General features: G+C 51.0%; 2 protein-coding genes across 3 annotated transcripts in view; one reads left to right on the top strand and one right to left on the bottom strand.

The window, feature by feature from the left end:
* SEC24D (SEC24 homolog D, COPII coat complex component) overlaps positions 1-20,623 on the top strand; it is a 78,499-nt gene extending 57,876 nt beyond the window's left edge. For both annotated transcript variants that reach the window (XM_081304020.1, XM_081304021.1), the window contains 10 exons: positions 692-808; positions 1,326-1,496; positions 2,612-2,708; positions 2,785-2,930; positions 4,019-4,157; positions 4,863-4,981; positions 7,866-8,045; positions 10,277-10,468; positions 12,407-12,496; positions 14,960-20,623. In XM_081304020.1, coding sequence (XP_081160146.1) covers positions 692-808; positions 1,326-1,496; positions 2,612-2,708; positions 2,785-2,930; positions 4,019-4,157; positions 4,863-4,981; positions 7,866-8,045; positions 10,277-10,468; positions 12,407-12,496; positions 14,960-15,100 — 1,392 coding nt within the window. In that variant the 3' untranslated portion in view covers positions 15,101-20,623. The remainder of the gene's footprint in view (positions 1-691; positions 809-1,325; positions 1,497-2,611; positions 2,709-2,784; positions 2,931-4,018; positions 4,158-4,862; positions 4,982-7,865; positions 8,046-10,276; positions 10,469-12,406; positions 12,497-14,959) is intronic.
* Positions 20,624-20,760: 137 nt separating this feature from the next.
* METTL14 (methyltransferase 14, N6-adenosine-methyltransferase non-catalytic subunit) overlaps positions 20,761-22,531 on the bottom strand; it is a 33,272-nt gene continuing 31,501 nt past the window's right edge. The window contains exon 11 of the mRNA XM_081304026.1: positions 20,761-21,083. Within this exon, the coding sequence (XP_081160152.1) occupies positions 20,779-21,083 (305 nt within the window). The 3' untranslated portion in view covers positions 20,761-20,778. The remainder of the gene's footprint in view (positions 21,084-22,531) is intronic.

Raw genomic sequence — 22,531 nt, forward strand, 5'->3', positions numbered from 1 at the left:
GTATGGCCAGTGGAACCCAAGTATTAGAGTAAAACCCAGGCGGTGGGTGGAGGTGAAGCCACTAATGCCTGCGCAAGTCCGACCCCGGCGGCAGCTTCCCAGTTAGTTCTGAAGTTCTCTTATTAAAGTTGAGTTTAGGTTGACCTGTGAGACAGAGTGCAGCATGATCCTCGTCCTTCCTGGCCTGGGCCTTCCCTCCAGTGCTCTGGGGATGATGGGTTGGTCCCCTCCGCAGGGCCTCTGCCTTGGCCTGATCTGTCACTGCACCCCAGCCACACCCCTCAGCCTATTCCTGAAGGACCTTGATTCACCCTGCTGTGGAGGCTTGCTGTGAGCAGCTCTGCCACTCAGATCCAGACCCTGCCGTCCTTCTGCTCAGTGGGACTCACGTGCCTGGAGGCTAAACTGTGGGCTGGACAAGGTGCTGCTACTGTGCCTTGTGTCTTCCTGCTACACGGACTAGCATTTGACACTGGCCCATCTGAAACCTTCGTTGGGAGGCCTGGCCTTGCTGAGCCTCAGTTTCTCAGCCTGTAACACGGAGGGAACGTACCTGCCTGAGAACACAGATTAGATGGCTGTAGAGCTCACCTTGCAGAACCAACCTGTACATTTTGACATACTTCTCTTCCCTTAAAATAAAGCCTCCACGCTCAAAGCATTTTCTGAGATTCCCCTGTCTCTGTTCTAGGCGGCAGAATGTCCTGGCAAGCTGTTTATCTTCCATTCCTCCTTGCCAACTGCTGAAGCGCCAGGGAAGCTCAAAAACAGAGACGACAAGAGACTGCTCAACACAGACAAGGAGAAGGTACAGGCCAGCCGTGGGTGGCAGAGCCCGCCTGCCCTGCTGTCAGGAGAGGACAGGCTCTGGAGTCAAAGCCTGCATTGCACAGTGCAGGAATGTTTTGAGTTGCAGAAATTTGAGAATTTTTATATTACTAGAAAAACATAAATAAGAGCCCAAACATATTCTGTGTATAATCTGTATAAGAGGCCACGAACCAGGGGGATGCTGAACACAGAGTCCACGGAGAACAGACACATGCCGTGGGACCCCGAGGCACAGGCTGGGGCCTGAGGCAGAGCTGCTGGGCACTCCAGACAGCCTTGGCTCAGACCTGCAGTGGTGGAGCCCCGGGTCAGGGACCACAGGGTCGGTACCACTGGGGTTTTGAGAAGAAGGCAGACAAGTATTTCTTCAGCTCATTTAGCTGGAAAACACATTTTCCATTTAAAATTTCAATAATAATTCAACAGAAACTTAGATTTTGTGCCTGAAATACTTTGTGACTTTTCTTTTTCCATTCTTGCACACTTTTCTTCAGATTCTTTTCCAGCCCCAAACCAGTGTCTATGAGTCTCTGGCCAAAGACTGTGTGGCCCATGGCTGCTCTGTGACCCTCTTCCTCTTCCCCAGTCAGTATGTGGATGTGGCCTCCTTGGGCCTTGTTCCTCTGCTCACCGGGGGAACCCTTTACAAGTACAGCAATTTCCAGGTAGGTGACGCCATTGATGTCTGTCTCCCACTTAACGCAGTGCGTAGGGGAGCCATGCCCAGCACTGAACCAGACAGAGATAAATGCAGACACAGAGGCACAGTGGACGAGTCCTTTGGTGTTGCCTGGTATTTGCCAAAGGTGGAGCTCATTTAGTCTCAGAGTTAAACCCCCACCTATGCTGTCACAATGGAGAAAATAATCTGGGTTTAAGGTACTGTTTAGAAAAATAAGTATTTGTTTCAAATTGTTGAAATGGAGGGTCAGTGTATTACACTGCTCTCTCCCACATCCGAGTGGAGACAGATCTCAGGTGATCAGAGCACTAGCCCTGCAAGGCCCCAGGCTGCAGGCAGCTGGCTTCTCCTGCGCCACCCTGAGTCTGACAAGTGCACACACCCAGGGATGGGCCAGGCGTCTCCTCTGCACTCCTGTGTCAGGGAGAGTCACCATGTTGAAGCAGAGGCCTGAGCCTGCCACAGGACTAGGAGCTGTGCTAGGGCTGCTCAGCTGTGGCCCCTGAACCTCCTCTGCCATGGCGACAGCAGAGTGCCAGCACCATGGGAGATGGCCCACGGGCTCCGTGGAGGACCCTCCTGACCTAACGTGGAGGGGGGAAGCAGCACCAGGGGAGATGGCCCACGGGCTCCGTGGAGGACCCTCCTGACCTAACGTGGAGGGGGGAAGCAGCACCAGGGGAGATGGCCCACGGGCTCCGTGGAGGACCCTCCTGGCCTAACGTGGAGGGGGGAAGCAGCACCAGGGGAGATGGCCCACGGGCTCCGTGGAGGACCCTCCTGACCTAACGTGGAGGGAGGAAGCAGCCCAGCTGCACGCCTTCCCCAGCCTCATTGAATGGGCAGCACAGTGGTCTTAGTCTTCCCTCTAACACAAAACCCCTGAAATTAGTAACAATTTCCCCATCTAACCATTATGAAAATGAAAGAAATGATATGAGTTTCATTTGAAAACTTCAGAATCTCTGTCCAAAGGTCCTATATTTTCTTTAACCAAAGAAACATAAGCTATGCTTACGATAAATCAGGATTAAAAATGAGAACTATTTTAATTACGTTTTAAAAACAAGAATCACGAGACTGTGCTTGTTTTCTCAGATGCACCTGGATAGCCAGCAGTTCCTGAATGACCTCAGAAGTGACGTGGAGAAGAAAATCGGTTTTGATGCCATCATGCGGGTGCGGACCAGCACAGGTAGGTCTCCGCGTGCTCAGCTATCGGGGTGGCGTTGACAGCGGAGCCGTCAGCAGAACCCCTCCTTGTGCTGCAGGTTTCAGAGCCACAGACTTCTTTGGTGGGGTCTTCATGAACAACACCACAGACGTGGAGATGGCTGCCCTGGACTGTGACAAGGCTGTGACGGTGGAGTTCAAGCATGACGACAGGCTCAGTGAGGACAGTGGGGCCCTGATCCAGGTGACCTGCCTGCCCTCACTGCAGCACGGCTCGTGCTGGCCAGAGTCAGGGGCCCCATGCCGACGGGATAACAGTCCCTTCACAAAGAAATGCAGTTCTTTTCCAAGGGCTGGGTCCACCTAGAGAGCCCACTGTGCCTGCAGGTGTGGCTGCTGTGCCTGCAGCATCCTGGCCTCACAGAGCCAGGCCCCTGTGCTGGGCACCCAGTGTCCAGGGTCCCCACTAGGGCTCACCCACTCTGTCTTTCACGAGGTCCGGGTTCCTGGCTGAGCACTCAGGGCTCAGGGTCCCCATTAGGAATCATTCCATTCCTGCTGCCTGTGCATCAGTCAGCTCCAGCCACCAGGAAGTGCAGATCTCCTGGTTATAGAGCAGAACTCTGTTCTCAGGGTTCTGGGGGCTGTCCAGGCTGATGGCCCAGTCTTCCCCTGTCCTCACACGGTCTCCCTCCTGTCATCATGTCTGTGCCCATGGCTCTTTCCCTGTAAGGACACCAGTCACAGTGAACTCAGGTCCCTCTAGTGACCTTGTTTTATAACTGTACCTCCTAGGCCCTCTCTCCCAGCTCAGCTCTGACACCACGTTGAACACAGTATATCATCAGCAAGTAGAATAGAATTTGGTTTTGTAGTCCGTAACATTAATTAGAAGGCACGGAGCTTTTCAATTCAGATGGGAAAAAGGTTACTAACTGGCCACTGGTTCCAGTTCAGCGTGGCACCAAGAGGGTGCAGAGAGGCTGAGACTTGCTGAGTGGGGACTCTGGTGTCCACTCTTGAGTCGCAGACGCTCAGGCTCTTTGGTGCATACGTCATCAGCATGAGCCCTGAGCATCCCATGGGTCTTGCTGTGGCTGTGAGTGGTCTGAGCACAGTGGAGCTGCACACGTGGAGGTGTAGTCATGCACGTGCAGCACCCACCAGTGGAATGCTACTGGAAACCCAGAGGACGAGCAGGGCACAGCTGCTGTGGGAGTGTGGGGCATCCAGGGGTCCCTTCCACACACACTGCTTGGCAAATGCAAACTAGAGGCAGCCAGGCTGGCTGGAGGTCACCAAAACCTGGGCCTCGCCCTGCTTCTTCCACAGTGTGCTGTGCTTTACACCACCATCGGGGGTCAGCGGAGACTTCGAATTCACAACCTCGGCTTAAACTGCAGCTCCCAGCTAGCAGATCTTTACAAGAGCTGTGAGACGGATGCCCTCATCAACTTCTTTGCCAAGTCAGGTACAGCTTTGCTAGCTCTGTGTGAGTGCTCTTGGTGTTCCGTCCAGACCCCTAGGCTAGTTGTGATGGTAGCCGAGATGGGGTGGGGGTGCAGCCATGGCTGCACATAACCAGAATGGAGTGAAGGCAGAGCACAGAGGAAGACGTGTGCATCTGTGGCAGCAGGTGATAGGCAGAGACTCACAGTGTCCAGAGCTTGCTTCCAGTGGGCGGGTCTGGGCTGAAGACAAGAAGCAGAGGCTAGGCCCTACTGTGGCCACAGTGAGCCCAGTGGTACACGGCAGGGTGGAAGGAGGCTGCCAGGAATGGCTGGCCTGTCGTCCATACCTTGGTAACTGAATTCCATGGGCCAGGGAGGGTTTCTGTGGCTTCTCTCTGCCATTCTACCCCAGGTTATGGAAGAAATAGCTGTCCAGCTGCAGGAATTCAGAACACCAGAAAAGGACAAACCAGCCCTTCTCTTCTCTGTGTAGAACTGTTTATAATATTCTGAAGATGATTCTGGGGCCACAATGGCCTTTTGCTGTAGGCACTGACTAGATGCCACCCAATCAGGAGGGGATGTCAGCAGGGACTAGCATTTCTGAATACTGCCATCCTCACTTCAGACCTGAGGACCATAGCAGTTTGTTCTTTCTCTATCATTTGAAGAGATCAGTATCTAGAACTTTGATGCCCGTTTTCCTAATGGCCTTTTGCATACAGCTTTTAAAGCAGTTCTACACCAGCCTTTGAAAGTCATCCGGGAAATCCTAGTTAATCAGACTGCACACATGTTGGCGTGTTACCGCAAGAACTGCGCCAGCCCGTCTGCAGCGAGCCAGGTGAGTGTGGGCATGGGGAGGCTGAAAGTGAGAGCAGTGGGTTCCTTCAGCAAGTGGACTGAGGCGGTGACACCGCACCCGGAGCGGGCAGTGAGCCCCACAGCCAAGGGGGCCCAGGGCATGGTCTTGGGGGCCACGATGGGTCCTGAGCCAAAGACAGGCGTCCACGTTCAGCTCAGGTCTGTTCGTGTAAACAACAGAGTGTGGTGTGATCAGTGTTCCCAGCTGTCAACGGGCAGGGGTCTGCACGACTCTGCTAACAACATACTTTATAAGCAGAAGCGTGGCTCCTCTTATAAATGTGCGACCTCCTTGTTGAAAGTCACCAATAGGGAGACTGCTCTGAAAGCCTTGTCTCAGCCCTCACCCAGGAAGTTCCTGCTTCCAGGGCCCTTTAAGAAGCCCTGCTCAGGCTCTGCGGTGAAGGTGAAGCTCGCCTGCCCTGCACGGGTGCTCCTGCTCACGTCCTTCCCTGAGGCAGTGAGCGCTAGGTGCTGGTTCTCCATGTACTAACTCTCTGAATACAGAATTTTGGTTAAAGGGTAAGATGGTGAGAGACCACGGGAGACTCCTGCCTCTATCCCTCAAAAGTAGTCAGGAGGAGGAACCTGAAGTGCCTTCCCAGGGCCTGCAGTGGCCGCAGTGATGCCGAAGGCTCTGGGTCCCCGTCCATCCTCTAGGTACGCCTACCTGGAGCCTCCCTGAAGCTCCTTTCTGTGCTGTTGACGACGGTCAGCCGGCATGCTTTCTTCTCCTGCATTGATGGTCCCAGGAGGGTCTCAAGCTACTCCTGTGGTCCTGTGGTTGAGCAGTGCACCACCGTGGCACGCCACAGCCCCGTACCGAGGCGCAGTGAGCTCATGGGACCCTGTGGGCCTCAGCATCTGTAGTCAGGCAAGCCGAGTCCAGCACCAGCACTTGCAAGGCTCTGCCGCTTGTCCGAGTCCTGGCAGAGCTGCGCTGTCTCGGGAGCCCCTCCTTCAGGATGCGGTGGCTGGAACGGATGCTGTTAGCATCCTCTGCACATCAGGATGATTGGGAACCCTTGAGAAAAGCAAATCTGTTAAGGAAAAGGAAGCCAGGCCCTCCTCCTTCCTGGTCTGCTGCCGAGGCGCCGTCCCGTGCCAGGCCTTCTCCTGGGCAGTGTGTTGTGCTTAAAGACACCACAGTGCCCCGCTCTCGGCACGTCAACGGAGCCGTTCCTGTTCACATGATGGACTTTTATTTCTCCAGTAGCACATTTCGGGCCCTTCGACCAGTGATGCCCTGGAAACGGTGCTGTAGCTTAGATGCTGTCATGGAGTCCAGGAAGCAGAGATTAGACACCATTAGAACAGAGCTATATTGAAACAAGCAGCAGCCAAAAGCAGAAGGGCCGAGCTTCGGGTTCTCTGCACTGGGAGTGCTCCTGCCATTCATGTGGGGAATCAGAGACTGTGCCTCACATGGAGCCAGGCAGCCCAAGAGGAGCCATGTCCTCCACGTGACCCTGGCCTCCACGTAGGGATGAGGCTGAGGCAGGAGAATGCACTGGGGACAGAGTTCAGGGAGCCCCCAGGCTGTGGGAGGTGCTGGGCTAAGACCTGGCTGGACACAGCACTGAAACAGAATGTTAGGGTCATTTGCTTCATCAACTCCAGCAGCTCACTGTTCTGAGCTTAAACACGTTACGTTATTGGGGGTATAAGGACTTCTAAAGGCAAATCAGATGACCTTAACTGCAAGTTAATCCTTGTTTTGTCATCTCTAAATGCAAAGAGAAGCCTCCCTAACTCGAGCAAACTAGACTCTGCTCCTTTCTCGCCTGCAGCTTCTCTCTCCAGGAGTGACTGCATTGTGGAGAGGAAGGTTCTATAGTGACAGTCCGTTGCTACATTTTCTTCTTCCCCTCATAAACTTTGACTAAGTCATCTTCTTATTTTCTTTTACCTGTTATGTGTGTGGTGCTGGTGGAACCCAGGGCCTCACGCATGCTAGGCAAGTGCTTTCAAACTGGGCCGCACCCTGCCCTTTCTTTCACTCTTTACTCCACTTTTTTCTTCATCATCAAGTTTCATTCTTGTTAACCTCCTGTTTTCTTCCCTCTGCTCCCTATAATCCAACCTCCTCTACTCAAATGCTTTGGTCCTAATAGGGTCCTTGCTGGCCATGCTCACCCCTGTGTATCATTTAGGACAACAATTCTCTGAACTATCCTAAAACAACTTGGTTAATTAGAAGCAACTAGTTAAATTTCAAGATAACATCTTAAAACTGTACTGTTTTCCCAAATAGTATGTGTTTCTAAGAACATAAGATGCCTAACTAATAACCAGCTCAGAAATGCTGCCCAGGCTATGCGGCTCTGGCACGTGACCATGATCCGATTCCTACACCATGGGTCAATTTCCTCTTTAAGAAGTAGCATGGTTCCATGTGTTGTCGAGTGGAAGTGTCTTGCTAGAGAAGAAATAATAATCAGGGTGGCCTCATGTGAGGACGCTGGCCTTCACCACCCCTGTCTCTGTAAAAGGAAGCCAGAAACGGAGCTGCAGGCAGATCTCCAAAATGCATTTGCCCAGGCTGGTTGGGAAGTTCTTTCCTGTGAGTTGCTTCCTGGACCCTGAGGAGAGGCCTGCGAGGTGAAGGAATTCAGCAGAGCCCTGAGGGAGACTCTTCAGTCTGGATTCTGATCAGCATGGTGTGTTCTTTTCAAAGAGCCCTTGTGTTGCAGGTTTTTCTGGTCTCCTGCTGATGGTTCCCAAGAGCAGACCCAGCTCAGCTGCTCGAAGGCACAGCTGGGGAGGGGACCGAACCGCATGGGCTGTCCTAGGATGTGGCTGGAATCACTGTGTTGCTGGCACATCCTCCGGCGCAGTCGGAAACAGGCATCTGTCTTTTTCAGCTCATTCTACCAGATTCCATGAAGATATTGCCAGTGTACATGAACTCCCTGTTGAAAAGCTGTGTGCTGCTCAGCAGACCAGACACCCCCACGGATGAGCGGGCGTTCCAGAGGCAGCTGGTCACGACCATGGGAGTGGCCGACTCCCAGCTCTTCTTCTACCCACAGTTCCTGCCGATCGTAAGCTGCTCCGGGAGGCAAGGCCTTCTGCTAGGCAGAAACCAGAGGCCACAGTGCCTGCAGCACGTTCAGAGGGGCCTTAAGGTAGCCACACACATGCAGGGACAGAGGCAGGTGGCTGGAGGCACAGAGCAGCCCTACCCTCCCTGAAGGCGGGAGGTGTGCTGGGAGGCCTGCTCTCCTCTCCTCCCTGAGCAGGTGCACTGAGGGCACACAGTGAGACAAGTCCCTAACCCCAGCTGGGGAAGGGCTGCAGCATCAGACAGCTCAGGGGCCTGTGAGGGGGATTCCACCTACACACGCCTGCTTGTCACACGCATGGAATCTCAGGTGCACATGTGCCCACTGCGTTTCCTGGATGATGTGAGCAGGTGTACATCGTGTGAATGAAGTTGTATGGCATGTGTGTTCATTGTGTGAATGGGACATTGTGCGTGTGTGCGCGCGCACTGTGCACACGTATGTACACCACCTGCACATGTTTGTTGTATGGCTAGATCTCATGTGCACGTGTTATTCATGTGAGGGGGATGCTCCACACACACACACACACACACACACATTCATTGTGTGTTTGGGATCGCATGCGCACATGCTTCCTCTTATGTTGTTAGAGTGTAAGTGTCTAGGAGTAGGACATCTGATGCGGTCAGCTGTGACTGGCCTAGCTCAAGTGCAGGCAGGATAACAGCCTGAGGGGCCCCATACTGAAGAGCAGCACCTGCCCCAGGGACCTCCATGGGGAGCTTCACCTTTGCTCCTCCTTTGCTCTTGCTGAGGCCTGGACAACGCTCTCTGTGACAGGCCTTTCCCGGGACTGCAGGTCGGGACTGAGGGGAGGAGGGAGGAAAGCGGGCCGTGTAAGCATGGCCCTGGGGAAGGGGCCCTCAGGCTCGGGGCAGGTGGAACAGGACACTAAACAGTTGCTTCCATCTTTATGACTAGTAGAAGTGAACTGTTGCAAAGGGTGGATTTTCAGATAGAGCTAGATGGACCAGTCCGTAGGGCACAGAAAGCAGGACTCTATAGGACACAACACTACCTCTCCTCAGAACTGCTCTGGCAAGGCCACCTGCAGCCAGCCTTGGGCCAAATCCCATGGGCATGCTCAGACCCTCCTCTTTCCGTCTGTTGTTTCTTTATTGCTGAGGATCCTGTCCTCCTTTATGACCTGTCCCAGCCCCTGATACACACTTATCACTTTCCAGTGTCCCTTCTCCAGCCAGCTGGTGCTTCCCCTGCCTTGGAGGTTCATACTGCTCCCCCAGAGTGGTCTGGAGCGAAGAACTGAATACGTACCTTTTTTATATAAATGACATCTCTGCATGATCTGGTCTTGTGGTTTTAAATGTCATTTATATACCAGTGATCTCAAATTCCTGTCTCAAATGGCCTCTGAGCTGCCCTTCAGATGCATTTGCCCCATTACCTGCTGGGCCTCTCCTTAGATAAGTGCTCAGACCTCAAAGCCCACCCTCCCATTTGCTCTCCTCTGGCCTCCCCACACCCTCCCTCCCTCCTGCCCCCTCCTCCAGGCCCTCAGGCGGCAGCCCTCTTCCTCACACCCTCAGGCTCCTGTTGGCAAGCTCTCCGTTTCAGGAGTATCCAGAGCCTCATCTCTGCCCCGTCTCAGCTTCAGTGCAGGTGCAGTCTAGAGCCTCCCACTTGTCCGTGTCCACCCAGAGCAGAGTGCCCTCCCTCCTCCACTAACAAGTCTGTGCTGCACCCACTGCCTCTCCTTGGGTCTGTCTTCAGCAGGCAAGCAGGGTGGCCTGCCAGAACACGGTCAGCTCGTGTCCGCAACAGACGCCAGGATGTCCCGTCTCAGGAGAAGCCAGGAGTCCTGCTCCCTGGCCCACTGACCCTTGTGTTCTGTTGCCCTCCCTTCTCGCCCTCATCTCGCTGACCCTCAAACTCCATCAGGCTCTTCCGTCCACTGCAGCATCTCCCAAACGTCCCCCCAGCTGACTTTCCCACCTTGCCTGTCTCCAAGCCCCCTGGAATACACGCCACAATTCCAGCACCTCTTCCACCTGGGTGCTTCCAGCCCCCTTCTCAGCTCTCTGCTTCCTGGCTCTCACCACCGTGGCCACAATGCTGCATGTGTTCCTACTTCATGCCCTGCCTTTAACTGCACACAGCAGACACTCAGGAGATACGCGCTGGGAGGGAGGGAGAAGCACCAGCAGGAGGAAGGAGGGGGCATCTCTGACCCTTTCTTTCCTTCGCAGCACACCTTGGATGTCAAGAGTACAGCCTTACCTGCTGCTGTCCGCTGCTCCGAGTCCCGCCTCTCAGAAGGAGGGATCTTCCTTCTGGCCAACGGTTTGAACATGTTCTTGTGGTTGGGAGTGAGCAGCCCACCAGAGCTGATCCAAGGGATTTTTAATGTGCCATCTTTTGCACATGTCAGTACAGATATGGTAAGTAGCCTTTCACTGTTTTTGTAGTAATATACAAAATTTAAATTCTTAAATAAATGTTGCATGTAATTTTGTTACAAAGAAGAAAACAATAAGACATGTAGTTTTGTGTAAAGTTGAGAAATTCATGCTTTGATAAAACAGCAATTAGCGAATATGAAAGTATCTGCATAACAGGTTAACCCTCATGGTGACTTTGATAGAACCTGCAGCACTTCCAGAGTATTCTCTGTGCCAATCCCACTGTTTCATTTCACCCTCTACATAGATGAGTGAGGTAGGAGTTGTTCCTGTGTTCTGCAGCTGCAGGTTAGGGCTGAGTTTCCTCAGGTGGTATGTGGCAGAGGTGGCCCAGGGCAGCTCTTGAGCTTAGGTCCCCTTCCATCATGGTCCTAAGCTGAGCACCGTGATCAGAATAGTCACAGGTGCTCAACTCTGTATCAGATAGTGATTTGCAGTGCAGTACTCTCACAAATACGGATTTCTCCCCTTCTGTTGTAGCAATCATATCAGAAGTAATTGTGGGTCTGATGTGGGAACAAATTCAAATATGTATCTTGAAAGTGTCTTAGGAAAACCGCAGCCACAGTTTGTTGGAGAGTCTAGACTTGCTGTGAGCTGCTCACACTGCGGCGCTGCTGCTGTGGCTCGATTGTCCACTATGTGGCACGGGGTCCCAAGACCCTCGCTTACAGGGGTGGGATAACTTAATTCTGGGCATCACACCTAATTTCTGGTCTGAATGTATCTAGAGCATCTTGAATGAAGGGGCAGGAGTAAAATCCAGAGCTACCAAGGCAGGTGGTCAATGCAGAGAGCTGCCTATCTATCCACACAAACGTATATTCAAATGGCGGGTGTCCAGGTCTCACCAAAAGGTTGGTCATTTATAAATAGTAGTCTGTCTGCCTGTGGCTTCAAGTAAGAAATGGTTAGAATTGAAATTTTCAAGAAATATGAAACAAAATTAAAATTCAGTAGGCAAGAATGACCTCCTGGAGGTTTATAAAATTTAAGAAGATTCTCGTATCATGATGTACTGGCTCAGAGCCAAAAGAACACATTTGCAAAACCACCAGTCACTCCACCAGAATGGCAGGTTGGTGGGTTTGTGCTTCTACCAACACACCTCTTTTTCACCTTCTTCAAGCAATGAAACAAAACTAAAACCAAAGGCAGGCCCTTTTGTTTTAGAGGAGTGGGCACCTTGAGACATACACAAGAAGCAGACTTAGAGAATTTGGGTAGCAGGACCCATCATGAGGTTGAGGGCACATGCAGGGTGCACCAGAGCATGAAGACATGAAGGCAGAAGCTTCTCCCAGGCCTTGAGGCTCTGCAGTGAGATTCCTGCTACCTCCAGCTGACTCCTGGGGCCTGGGCATCTGAGAAGGAAGTCTTAGTGCTTGAAGTCTTAATTGGGGGAACCGAGGAATTCCATGTCTCCTGGAGGCCAGATGCAGCTGGACTGTCCCCTAAACTACAGCCAGACTTCTGGGGACCTCAGAGGCCATACACCCTGGAGAAGCAAGTGCTTGGGGCTGGCTGCAGTGTGGGAACAGTGGCTCTGAGGCAGAGACTCCCCAGCAACCCTCTGCAGGCACAGGGTACATCTTCTGCTCTCAATACAGCCTTGAAATACACACGTGAGAAGACACTGACCCTTGTGGGACACAGCCCCGGGTGTCCTTTAATAAAGCACACTCGTGTGTCACCAGGAATGTGCCTATGTCAACTCCAGAGAAGGACTTTTATTCTGAACAGACAGAGACGTTGGTTAATTGGCAAGAATGTCTGCCCGCTCACAAGTAATCTTTCAGTCATTTCTTTCCCCCACTTTCAGTTTTCAGGTGAATAAACCATGTTTTTAATGCTCTCATAGTCTCCTATTGCTGGAAGCATATGAACCGTACTGAACCCTGGTTTTCTTGAATGCAGACTGTGCTGCCTGAGGTGGGAAGCCCACACTCTCAGCAGCTCCGGATGATAATGGGTGTTATCCAGCAGAAGAGGCCGTATTCCATGAAGGTAGGAGACAGCCCTCTCCTTTCCTCAAGCTTCCATTCGTTCCATTAAAGACTTCTGGGAGCGCACGTTCTATCATTTCGTAACATGATCTTCATGTCCATCTGCTTGTCAGACACATGCCCAACAGTCCCAAGTTGGGGAACAAGACCCTCGAGGCCTGGTGGCCACAGGTGCCCTTGCCAGGCCTGATGTGATCTTTCCTTGGGTGTCATTAGAGGAGGACCATTCAGAAATTCATGATATTTGATTTTTTTTCTTAAATAAAGGGGTGGAACTGAGGTAAACTGAACTAATGCACAGCCTGCTGCCTCCAGCGTGCATCTGGGTGAACACTGGCCCATCGCACCTCCTGTGGTTTGTTTTAAGGACAGGACCTGGAGGTGGCTGAGGTGGTCACATGTGGGCGACCTGAGTGAGCCACTCCTTCTACTGAGAGGGCACATGAGAAAGCTGGGGAGGCCCGTGTGACCATTCCCACATTCTGTCCCACTCCCTAGACCATGTACCCCAGGAGACTCACAAGGAAGGAAGAACAATGGGTCCCTCCTGTACCTCCAGCGTTGCCCCTTGTTGTGGGGGTGAGCCCTTGAGGGGCCCACCCACCACTTCCCGAGACCCGCACAAGAAGGGCCAGTTCACCTTTGCAGGGCCTCTGGGCTGGAGCAGGGGAAGTGCAGTCCTGGTGCTCTGTGCCCCTCAGTCCTGGGCCAGGCATTTCCCCAGAGGAAACTGTGCCGTGGGCACCCTGTGAGAACCCAAAGCAAAAATAAATACCCACCAAGACGACTAACACCAGCTCCTCCACTAGTCTCCACATAGACAGTGAGTTTTAAGACCCTGGCCCTGAGGCCCCTCTCTCCACAAGGTCCCATTTCGTCCTCCGTCTTAAGTTGTGCTGGGAGGCTGGACCACTCTGCTGCTGCCCAGCCTGGCGGTCACAGTGGCATGGGGAGCAGGCGGGAAAAGCACACCAGGAAAGTGGCCAGGGCCTCGGGCCCCTCAGGGTGCAGCTCTTAGAACTCCTCTGGAGAAGTCTCCACAAGGGCAGCCTGCCCAGCTGCAGCAGTGAGGCTGTGCACCAGTGTGGCCTCCCGTGTACACACAGCAGTCGCAGTACCACTGCCGCTCCCACACCGACCCAGTAGCCATGACACAGGGCCAGAACTAGCTGCTCACGTCACGCCATGCACCCAGGACTGCTCTTTTCCATGACATGTGACGATCACTCAGAAGAAATGAAAACATGCTTTCAGAGAGTGAAAAGTGAGGGTTGGAGATATAGCTCAGTTGGTACACAAAATCCTGGATTCAGTCCTCAGCCACACACACACACACACACACACACACACACACACACGACAAGCCTGAATAAGAAGCTGGGCACAGTGGGGCACACCTGTAATCCCAGTGGTTTAGGAGGCTGAAGAAGGAAGAGTACGAGTTCAAAGCCAACCTCAGCCAAAGCAACTCAGTGAGACCCTGTCTCTAAATAAAATACAAAATAGGGCTGGGGATGTGGCTCAGTAGTTGGGTGCCCCTGAGTTCAATCCCTGGTACTTGCCCCCATCCCCTCAAAAAAAGACTTTACCTGAGAAACAAGTTGGAATGGGAGGATAACAACAAAATGGAACCAGATCCACAGGGAGCCATCTGGTGGGGCAGGCAGGGCAGTTGATGTGCTACTGATGGTTATTACAGGCCAGGGGCAGCTTAAAGCTTATCAGCCTCAGGCACAGGTCAGAAGAACCCTTCTTTCCAACAGTACATGAGGCCAGGGTGGACCGGCTGGGGCCCCAGCCACGACACACTCCTCTTTCCTGCCCCACTTGCAGCGCTCCATGCTCTCCCAGAGGGGAACCCTGGAAGCCCTCTGTGCAGGCACAGCCATTTCATTTCCGGGGACGGGGGAGTCACATGAACCACTGCAGAGGTTCTCCACATTTTCCTTTCTATGTCGTCTTCCATGGCTCAGACGCACTCGTGGCTGTGGCCTGTCATGGGCAGCACAGCCTTGAAGCACTGGGCCAAGCAGGAGTAGCCTCTTGTGCCTCTCACACCCACTCTGTCCTCCACTGCCCCACACCCAGCCTCCTGTGTCCTCTTCCTGTCCAGTCTCCCTCACCTCGTTGCTGTTACATCTGCTACCAGCCAGCTGCCCCATTCTGTTCTGCACCTCACTGGGTTACACTGGCTTAAAAGTCAAAGGCGTGGTTGTGTTTCTGTCTAGGAGCCCCTGCCTCCTAAAGCTGTGGCCACTCAGGCTAGCCAGCTTCAACTCAGACCTGGGCTTAAAGGCCTTGATGCCAAGCACTGTTCACCCCCATGGGAAGGCGCTCCCAGGGCCCTGGGCCTGTGAGGAATCTCCATTTCATCACTGCCATTTCAAGCCCATGTCCTGGCCTCCCATGTAGCGAGGCAGAGCCCTGGGACGGCCCCTAACCAGCTGCTCTTATTTTCTTCTAGCTCACCATAGTGAAGCAGCGGGAGCAGCCAGAGATGGTTTTCCGACAGCTCCTGGTGGAGGACCGGGGGCTGCACGGAGGGTCCTCCTACGTGGATTTCCTCTGCTGTGTTCACAAGGAGATATGCCAGCTGCTCAGCTAGCCAGCGCTGGGTGCTGCACTTCTGGGGAAGCGGTCTCTGGACGCCCACTTTTCTACAAAGCAGCAGGCTCACTCTGATGCCCACCACCCTGCAGGGACGCAATGGGGAATCTGAGAAGGTGCCCTTGTGTCATGAAGGGAAGAGCCTATTTCTGACTGCAGTTTTTAATTTTTAAAACTGATGGAGTTTGCATTTGATGAAGAGCAGAGTTTACAGAACATAACATTCTCAATTTCCTTTGTGCTAGATATATAAATTATTTTTCAAACTGTATAGATTTGGGGTAAAAAAAGATTGTATTGGTTCCTCTCCTATTTCCAGTGAGGGGAAAAACTTAATTTTTACATTATACCTAATTTTTTAAAACCACATAGCTCCATTGAACACACTTTTCAATTAAGATTTGCAGATTTTAATAATGTGGATTCTATCTAGTAGAACAATGTATGCTCTACTTTTTTTCATAATTACATACTATCTATGTTTAACCTATTTTCCAGTTGTTTTGTTTTGTCTTAAAACTGTATTAATATTCTTAATGGTTCCTTGTACAATTTTGGCAGTTCCTAACCTGTATATAATGGATCTTTACCATATCAATAAATCACTTCATATAAAAATTTAATGTGTAGAATCACTTTTATGTATTTGGAGATTAAAAAACAAACAAACAAACAGATGAAGCACTAAGCAAACCAAGTAGCAAAATTGTCTTTTTATCAGGGTTGAGGATTGTTAGGCAATAAACCTAGGAAATGTCAGACAGCATACTTAAAAAGGCACTTTTGAAGGTCCTTGACTGTGTCCTGTGGGTACAGTAAGCAGAAGTTGATCCCACAGGAAGCTGATCCGCGCTGATGAAACATCATGCCAGGAGTGGCTGAGAGGGGCCTTGAGCATCCGTCCCAACCAGGAACAGGTACAACGCTGGTGGAGAGCGGAACACACGTCGTGTTCCAAGAGCTGCAGTGCCCATGAACATTTCTGTGGCAGACCTGACCCTGTTATCAGCCCACTCACCCTTGGAGCAGGCCGTAGGCAGCCAAGGTAGCGTCAGACTACATGGCTCAGCAGGGCTGTTCATCAGCTGGCAAAGGCTGCAGAGGCCAGTAGAGTAGCAAAGACACTGCCAGGCTGAGCCCCCAGGCCTGCAGCTGGTGTGTTTCAGGTACACTCAGTGGTTTAAGCAGCCTGTGTCCAGGACATGCCTGCCTGCCTGCCAGATGCCCTGGGAACAGCAGCTGCTGAAAGTCGATGGGGAGCTGGTCACCCGTATCAGTAGGAGAAAGCGAAAGCCATCTCAAGCTTCTTCAGTGCATTAAAACCCCAGCATAAAATGGAAATGTGGGCAATCTGAGTGGCCACTTGCCAAAAATGGGGTAAATACATCTGAAGTGTGAGGTGTTCTGAAGCAGTGCTCCTGCCCCAGCTGGAGGCAGCACAGAGGAGGGGGGGCTGTGCAACCTAGGAAGTCAGATCACTGGAGCCAGTAAATGCAAAGGACTTAGGCTTCCTGTCTGTTAGACCATGTGCATGTTTGCTGCTGCTAGTATCTTCCTTGCTAGGGCTTTTATTAAATCGGCAGAGGGTGAGGAAGGCTGGGATTAATCTACCTCCTAGCTGTATTTGCTGTGTCACAAATATTTTAATTGATGGACCTACTAGCTGTAAGTAACAGTTTAAGGGACGAGAAGCATGGGCCACAACGCCTTAAGTGTTAACCACAAGAACCTCTCAAGAATTCCGGATCAGATGTCAAGGAACCATTAGGAAGAGTTCACTCTCTCAGGAAGGCTTATGTGAACTTCACGTCCCAGAAATCTAACCTAATGACAACTGGCTGAGAGTAAATAAGAAAGATCTGTCACTAATTTTTCACTTTGGCCAGATGGAAACATGTCCTATTAATAGAATAAGAAATCCAGGTCCAATTCCAGCTTGAGTTTTTCCAACATGGAAAAGGATCTGAAACTGGACTTAGAAGCTCCAGGAGGAGGCACCATGCGCCTCCCAGGCCCACACTGGGCTCTTCTAGACCTCTACTCCCAGCCCTGCTGGGAAGTGAATGGTCATCCTTTGTCTAGTAGTTGCCTCTCCTTGGGCATCAGTGCTGACCACACAGCTTCCCAAGACTCTGGGGCGCCACCCTGCACCACCCCAGCCCTTCTACACTCCCAGTCTACTGTGCCTGTCCCTTACAGAAGGAATACAGTTTTTTCCCCTTCAGGCTATTATCAAGGAGGAGGTATAGATGTGGTTTAATCACTCTCCTTGACAGGTTGTGTTTGGCAGAAAAGTAACTAAAAACTTATATCCTGAGGAAAGAGTCACGTTTTAAAATTCGGTCAGTCCACAGGAGCTGACTCTGTTCAAGATGGTTGATAACTAATAATTCATTGGAAATTACTGTTTCCTCACCCTCCCAGACAACGTTCTTGAGACAGAGGGAAAGCCCTTTTAGAAAAACAGGCCCCCTATTCAGCAAGAAAGCATGAGCAGAATGGAAAAGGACCTAAGAGGCTGAAGGCCCTGGCAACCACTCCAAGGTGAAGCAGGCCGTGGGGAGGGCCCACTAAGCAGTCAGCACTTGCACAGGGACAGGCTGAGAAAGGAGCCTGTTGTCTTCATGTAACGCAAGCCACAGACTCGTTCCCCACAGCCAAAGGCAAAAAAAGGCAGAGAGGCAGGTGTGGTGCCACAGCAAACTGAATACGGAAAAGGGAGACCAGCCAGAGTGGGAGCGGGCCCGAAGCCCTGGTGCCATCACGACTGAGTCAGGGAAGGGCTGGGACTTGCGATGTGAGGAGCTGGTTGGCTCACATCTGGCATCAGTATCTACTTTTTTCCAAAGTTTGATTTGGAGTTATTATAAATGTTCCCTGTGGTGTTGGGAACGGAACCCTGAGCCCTGTGTAGGCAAGTGCACGCCCACCCCAGTATTCTTAACCATGCATATACTTTGCTTTCAGTCAGCCTCACAGTAGTAAACTTAGCTGCTCTCTTCAGCCCCTATTTATCACTGTAAGCTTAGCTTCTTAGGGTTCTAAGTTTCACCTGAATTATGGGCAACAGCATTATATCAGAGCCTTTTAACAACCCAGAAGTTGCCCTGAAATGCACAAGCCTTTAAAATGGCAGCAGACTGGATCATTATCCTCCACAAACTACCGGCCTGCAGACATCTGCTTTCCAGAGGCGACGGCTGCGGCCTACCACACAACATGAGTCCTCCAAGGGGCTGAGCACAGCTCAGACTGACTTCCGCTCCCTCCCAAGTGCACTTCAGAGCTCTGCAGACTAAGGCCAAGTCTTTTAACCTACATGCTATGACTTTAAAGGTGATGGTTTCTCGTACTTCCTTTTAGTAAATTTGATCCCAGTATTTATTTTTTAAAATTTTGGGGTACTAGGGACTGAACCTAGGGGTATCCTACTACTGAGCTACACCCCCAGTCCTTTTTGAGACAGAATCTCACTAAGTTGCCCAGTCTGGCCTCCAACTTGGGATCCTCCTGGCTCAGCCTCCTCAGTTTCTAGGACAAGTGTACACCACTGCACCTGGTAGGTTTTTGAACAAGCTGCTATAGCTAACTGAAAGATACACGTTAGCGGTTAAGATCAGCAGCTTTTAAAATCAACTGCTGTAACTAATTGAAAGGTATAAATTAGCAGTTAATATGGGTGCCACTCATATAACAACAGCCCTGCCACTGATGGTCACTGTAACTCCAGGTCCCCTTGGCACAACCCTGCTGGACTTTGGCACAGGAAATATGCGGTCTAATTTCTCCACAGGGATCCAAGGGCTCCTAAAGGTGGCCCTGCTATTGACCAAGACTTAGAACAGTGCTGTTGCAGTCCTGCCCCACTATGTGCCCTGGCTCTCAACAGGCACCAAGTCAGACCCCATGATGACCCCATTTCTTGCACCCTGACCTCTTGCACTGAGCTGTTTCTCACAATTCCCTGATAAGAAAAGCAACTAAAAGTTTATTTCTAGACTGAAAATGTGGAACATGTAAATACAAAGAGGATCAAAAATCAGATAAGGCCAGAGTCATGAACGGTCACTGGAGCCCTGAGTGAACGCTCTACTGTAAGACAATGCCCACCTTTCCCGAGGGAGAAGGCGGCTGGGCCGAGGAGTCCCTCCAGCCTGTTGTTCAGAAGGCCAGACTCCCTTTCAAAGGGATCGAGTCTAGGTCTTGCATGCCTTTCCCTTCACCTCCTCTCTCCTTCTTGCTCTTCTCTAATGATGGCAGGCTACTGTGCCCCAACTTTCAACCTACCAAGAAGCCATTCCTCTCCTCCATAAGACTAATTATGAAACAGATCTCACAGGGCCTAGGCCACCAGCCACAGCACTGTCTCTTGAAGGTCCAGGTATGGAACAAGGGAGAGTCGTAAGCCAGCTCTTCTGAGGGCCCACCAGAGGGCACCTGGAACTTCCCTCCTGCATTCCCAGGTCAAGCTGACCTTTGATTCTACCTCTGGTTAGTTTATAATGTCATTTCAACAAACACACTAACCAATTGGAAGATACATCTGTGTCAAGAAAGGGGCTAATCAAATGCTACCAATATGCACTGGAAAGTATAACAGGCTGAGTGAGTTGAGCTCACCAGGCTTTAGGGTGTACCTTCTATCATTCAGTCCTCATCAACCTCAGTCTTGGTGTGAGTGAGTTCCTCTTTTGTATGAGAACAGAGTGGCCACTGCAATGTAGAGACCACAAGAGTTCCCTTCTAAGTCAATCCTGTTTCATCTGGTAACAACTGTAATTCCCATTTACGAAAAATAGAATCTCAAATGCCAAAGATTTAAAGTTTCATTAGAAAAATAAGACTAAGCTTTCATTCCCTCACCCCCCAAGTACTTACCCCTAGGTGCTCAAGCCCAGCGCCTGGCGACCGGGCATCTCTACTGGTGCCTCAGCTGCTTTTACTTTGCTTTGGAATATGAAACTGCTCTGAAGGTCCATATAAATTCCAGCTCACAGTCACATCCTGACACTTGGATTTCTGTCCTGCTTTGTGCCTTCAGAGCAGAAGTCACCTGGAGCTACAGGACCAAGATCATGAGAAAGAGCTTCCATGTTTGTCTAGCCTGCTGTGTCCTACCTCCTCCTTATCCTGCCTGGCAGCTCCACCTCACCTCTCAGATTCGGACCTGGAAGGAGGGGATTTTGTTCAAAGTCTCTTACTTTCTTCAGTACTCAAATTATATTTGAATTTATTCAAAATTGTTTTTACTGTTCTTTTTACTGTTTCAACAAGGAAATGCTGAACCCCCACAGATGGGTTCCGAGTCCCCCACTTGCTGTGGTTGCAAAGGAAGGATGTGCCATGGACTCCCTTCAGCTCCAGCCTGATTCCAGACCGCATCTTCCCACTGTCCACCCACTTCCAGAAAGCAGAAGCCTCTGTAACTGTTTGAAATCAGAGTGAAGTCAGTCCTGAAAGCAAAGCTATCTGAGTTGTTCGTCCTGCTCAATTACACGCATGCATGAAGACTGCTCACCCCGAACAAAATGGCACAGGTAGGACACCGGTGAGGAAGTTTGCAAGCTGCTCCTGGAAGGCAGAGCAGCCAGAACAAAGGCGAGAGGGACTGAGTCCTGAAGTAAGTCTCCCACCCAAAGGCTAGAGGGGCAGGAATAGGACTGACATCTCTAAAAATCACCGAGGGGGAAAGCCACCTCTGTGTGCTCCTCCTCGACCTCCCCGAAAGCCGCCCCTTTCTCCTCGGAAGTTGGATCGATTTCTTTCTCGACCACGGCCAGCCGAAGTTCCCCCTCTTCCTCCCCCTCTGGGAGCGCCACCACCCCGATCAGACTTAGATTTGGGAGGAGGTGACTTTGGTCGAAGTCTCTCAATCTCCTCTGTACAGCCAGTCAAGTAGGAGTTAGGGGCGCTGAAGTAGGATGCGTATGTCTCTGCATTATAGTTGCTATTTGTCAGTGTTGGTCCAACTGTGAGCCAGCCTGAAAAGAAGGAAGACAGACAACCCATTAATCTGCACTCCCTTGCTGACCCTTCAGGGGTGGGCTAAAGGCCCTGTGCATCCTTAGGATAGCCCTTCACTCGCCCCACAACAGCGGCCTCCCTTACGGAACAAACAGCACTTAATCACGGTCACGTCTTAAGGACTTCACACCTGTCAATCCTGTTTCTTCTGCAACATGCCTTTTGTAATACATCTTCCTCATTGTTCCCCATCCATGTGAGATAGCACTTATATACTATACTGAGTTTGGAATCAGTGAAAATTTAATAAATTACATATAACTTTGCTCTTCATGCCAACAGGACCATTTTTTTTTTTTTTTGTGATTAAAATCTCAGAAGCAATTTTTGCTTTACTCTTCACATCCACAAAATATTTCCAGTGGATAGGTCCTAGAAATCCAAGAGGATAAATAAATGGCCAAGGCTGTGAAGAAATGTTTAGCATCAAAAATCATCAAGAAAATGCAAATCAAAACCACAACAAAATGTCATCTCACCCCAGTTAGAATGTCTATTATCCAAAAGCCAAGAAATAACAAATGCAGGTGAGGATGCAGACTAAGGGGCCCACACACTGTTGGTGGGAAGGTGAGTTAGTACAGTCACTATGGAAACAGTGCGGGGTTCCTCCTAGACTAGAAACACTCCACAGGAGAGACCCAAGGGCACTGGAATCAGGAAGTCGAGTGACCTGCCCAGGCGTGCTTGCCGCAGCACTGTTCACCACAGCCGTGTGGCAGGTCCAACACACAGCAGCAATGTGGGTGCAGCTCAGACACCAATGAGCCAGATGAGCACTGCACGATCTTATCTATAGGAGGAGTCCGGGAACAGAATGGCCCTTATGTGTGGCCTGGGAGAGGCATGGGCTGGGCAGAGGGGCCCAGCAGGTACAGCGTACAGTGAGGAGGAGCAGCTCTAGTGTTCTACAAGGCGCAGCAAAGTGGCTGACAACCGAACACTTAAACACAGCAAGTAGAGAGATTTTCCACGTTCCCAACACAAAGAAGTAATATACACCTGAGGTGAAAGATCTGCAATTACCCTGATCTGATCAGTACACACTGTATACACACACATACTAAAACGTCACTGTACCCTGTAGATGTGCATAATTATTATGTGACAATTAAAAATATATCAACAAAGGACTGGGGATGTTGCTCAAGCAGTAGTGCGCTCGCCTGGCATGCGTCCGGCCGGGGTTCGATCCTCAGCACCACATACAAATAAAGATGTTGTGTCCGCCGAAAACTAAAAAATAAATATTAAAAATTCTCTCTCTCTCTCTCTCTCTCTCTCTCTCTCAAAAAAAAAATATATATATATATCAAAAAAATAACTGAAGAAGACTTTTAGGGGGGGGAAACCACTGCACCCGGCACGGAGTGGTAGAGAAAATGTTGCTGGCTGATTACATAAC

Source organism: Spermophilus citellus (assembly GCF_964194105.1).
Source record: "Spermophilus citellus genome assembly, chromosome: 8".
In the NCBI taxonomy this organism is placed as follows: Eukaryota; Metazoa; Chordata; class Mammalia; order Rodentia; family Sciuridae; genus Spermophilus; species Spermophilus citellus.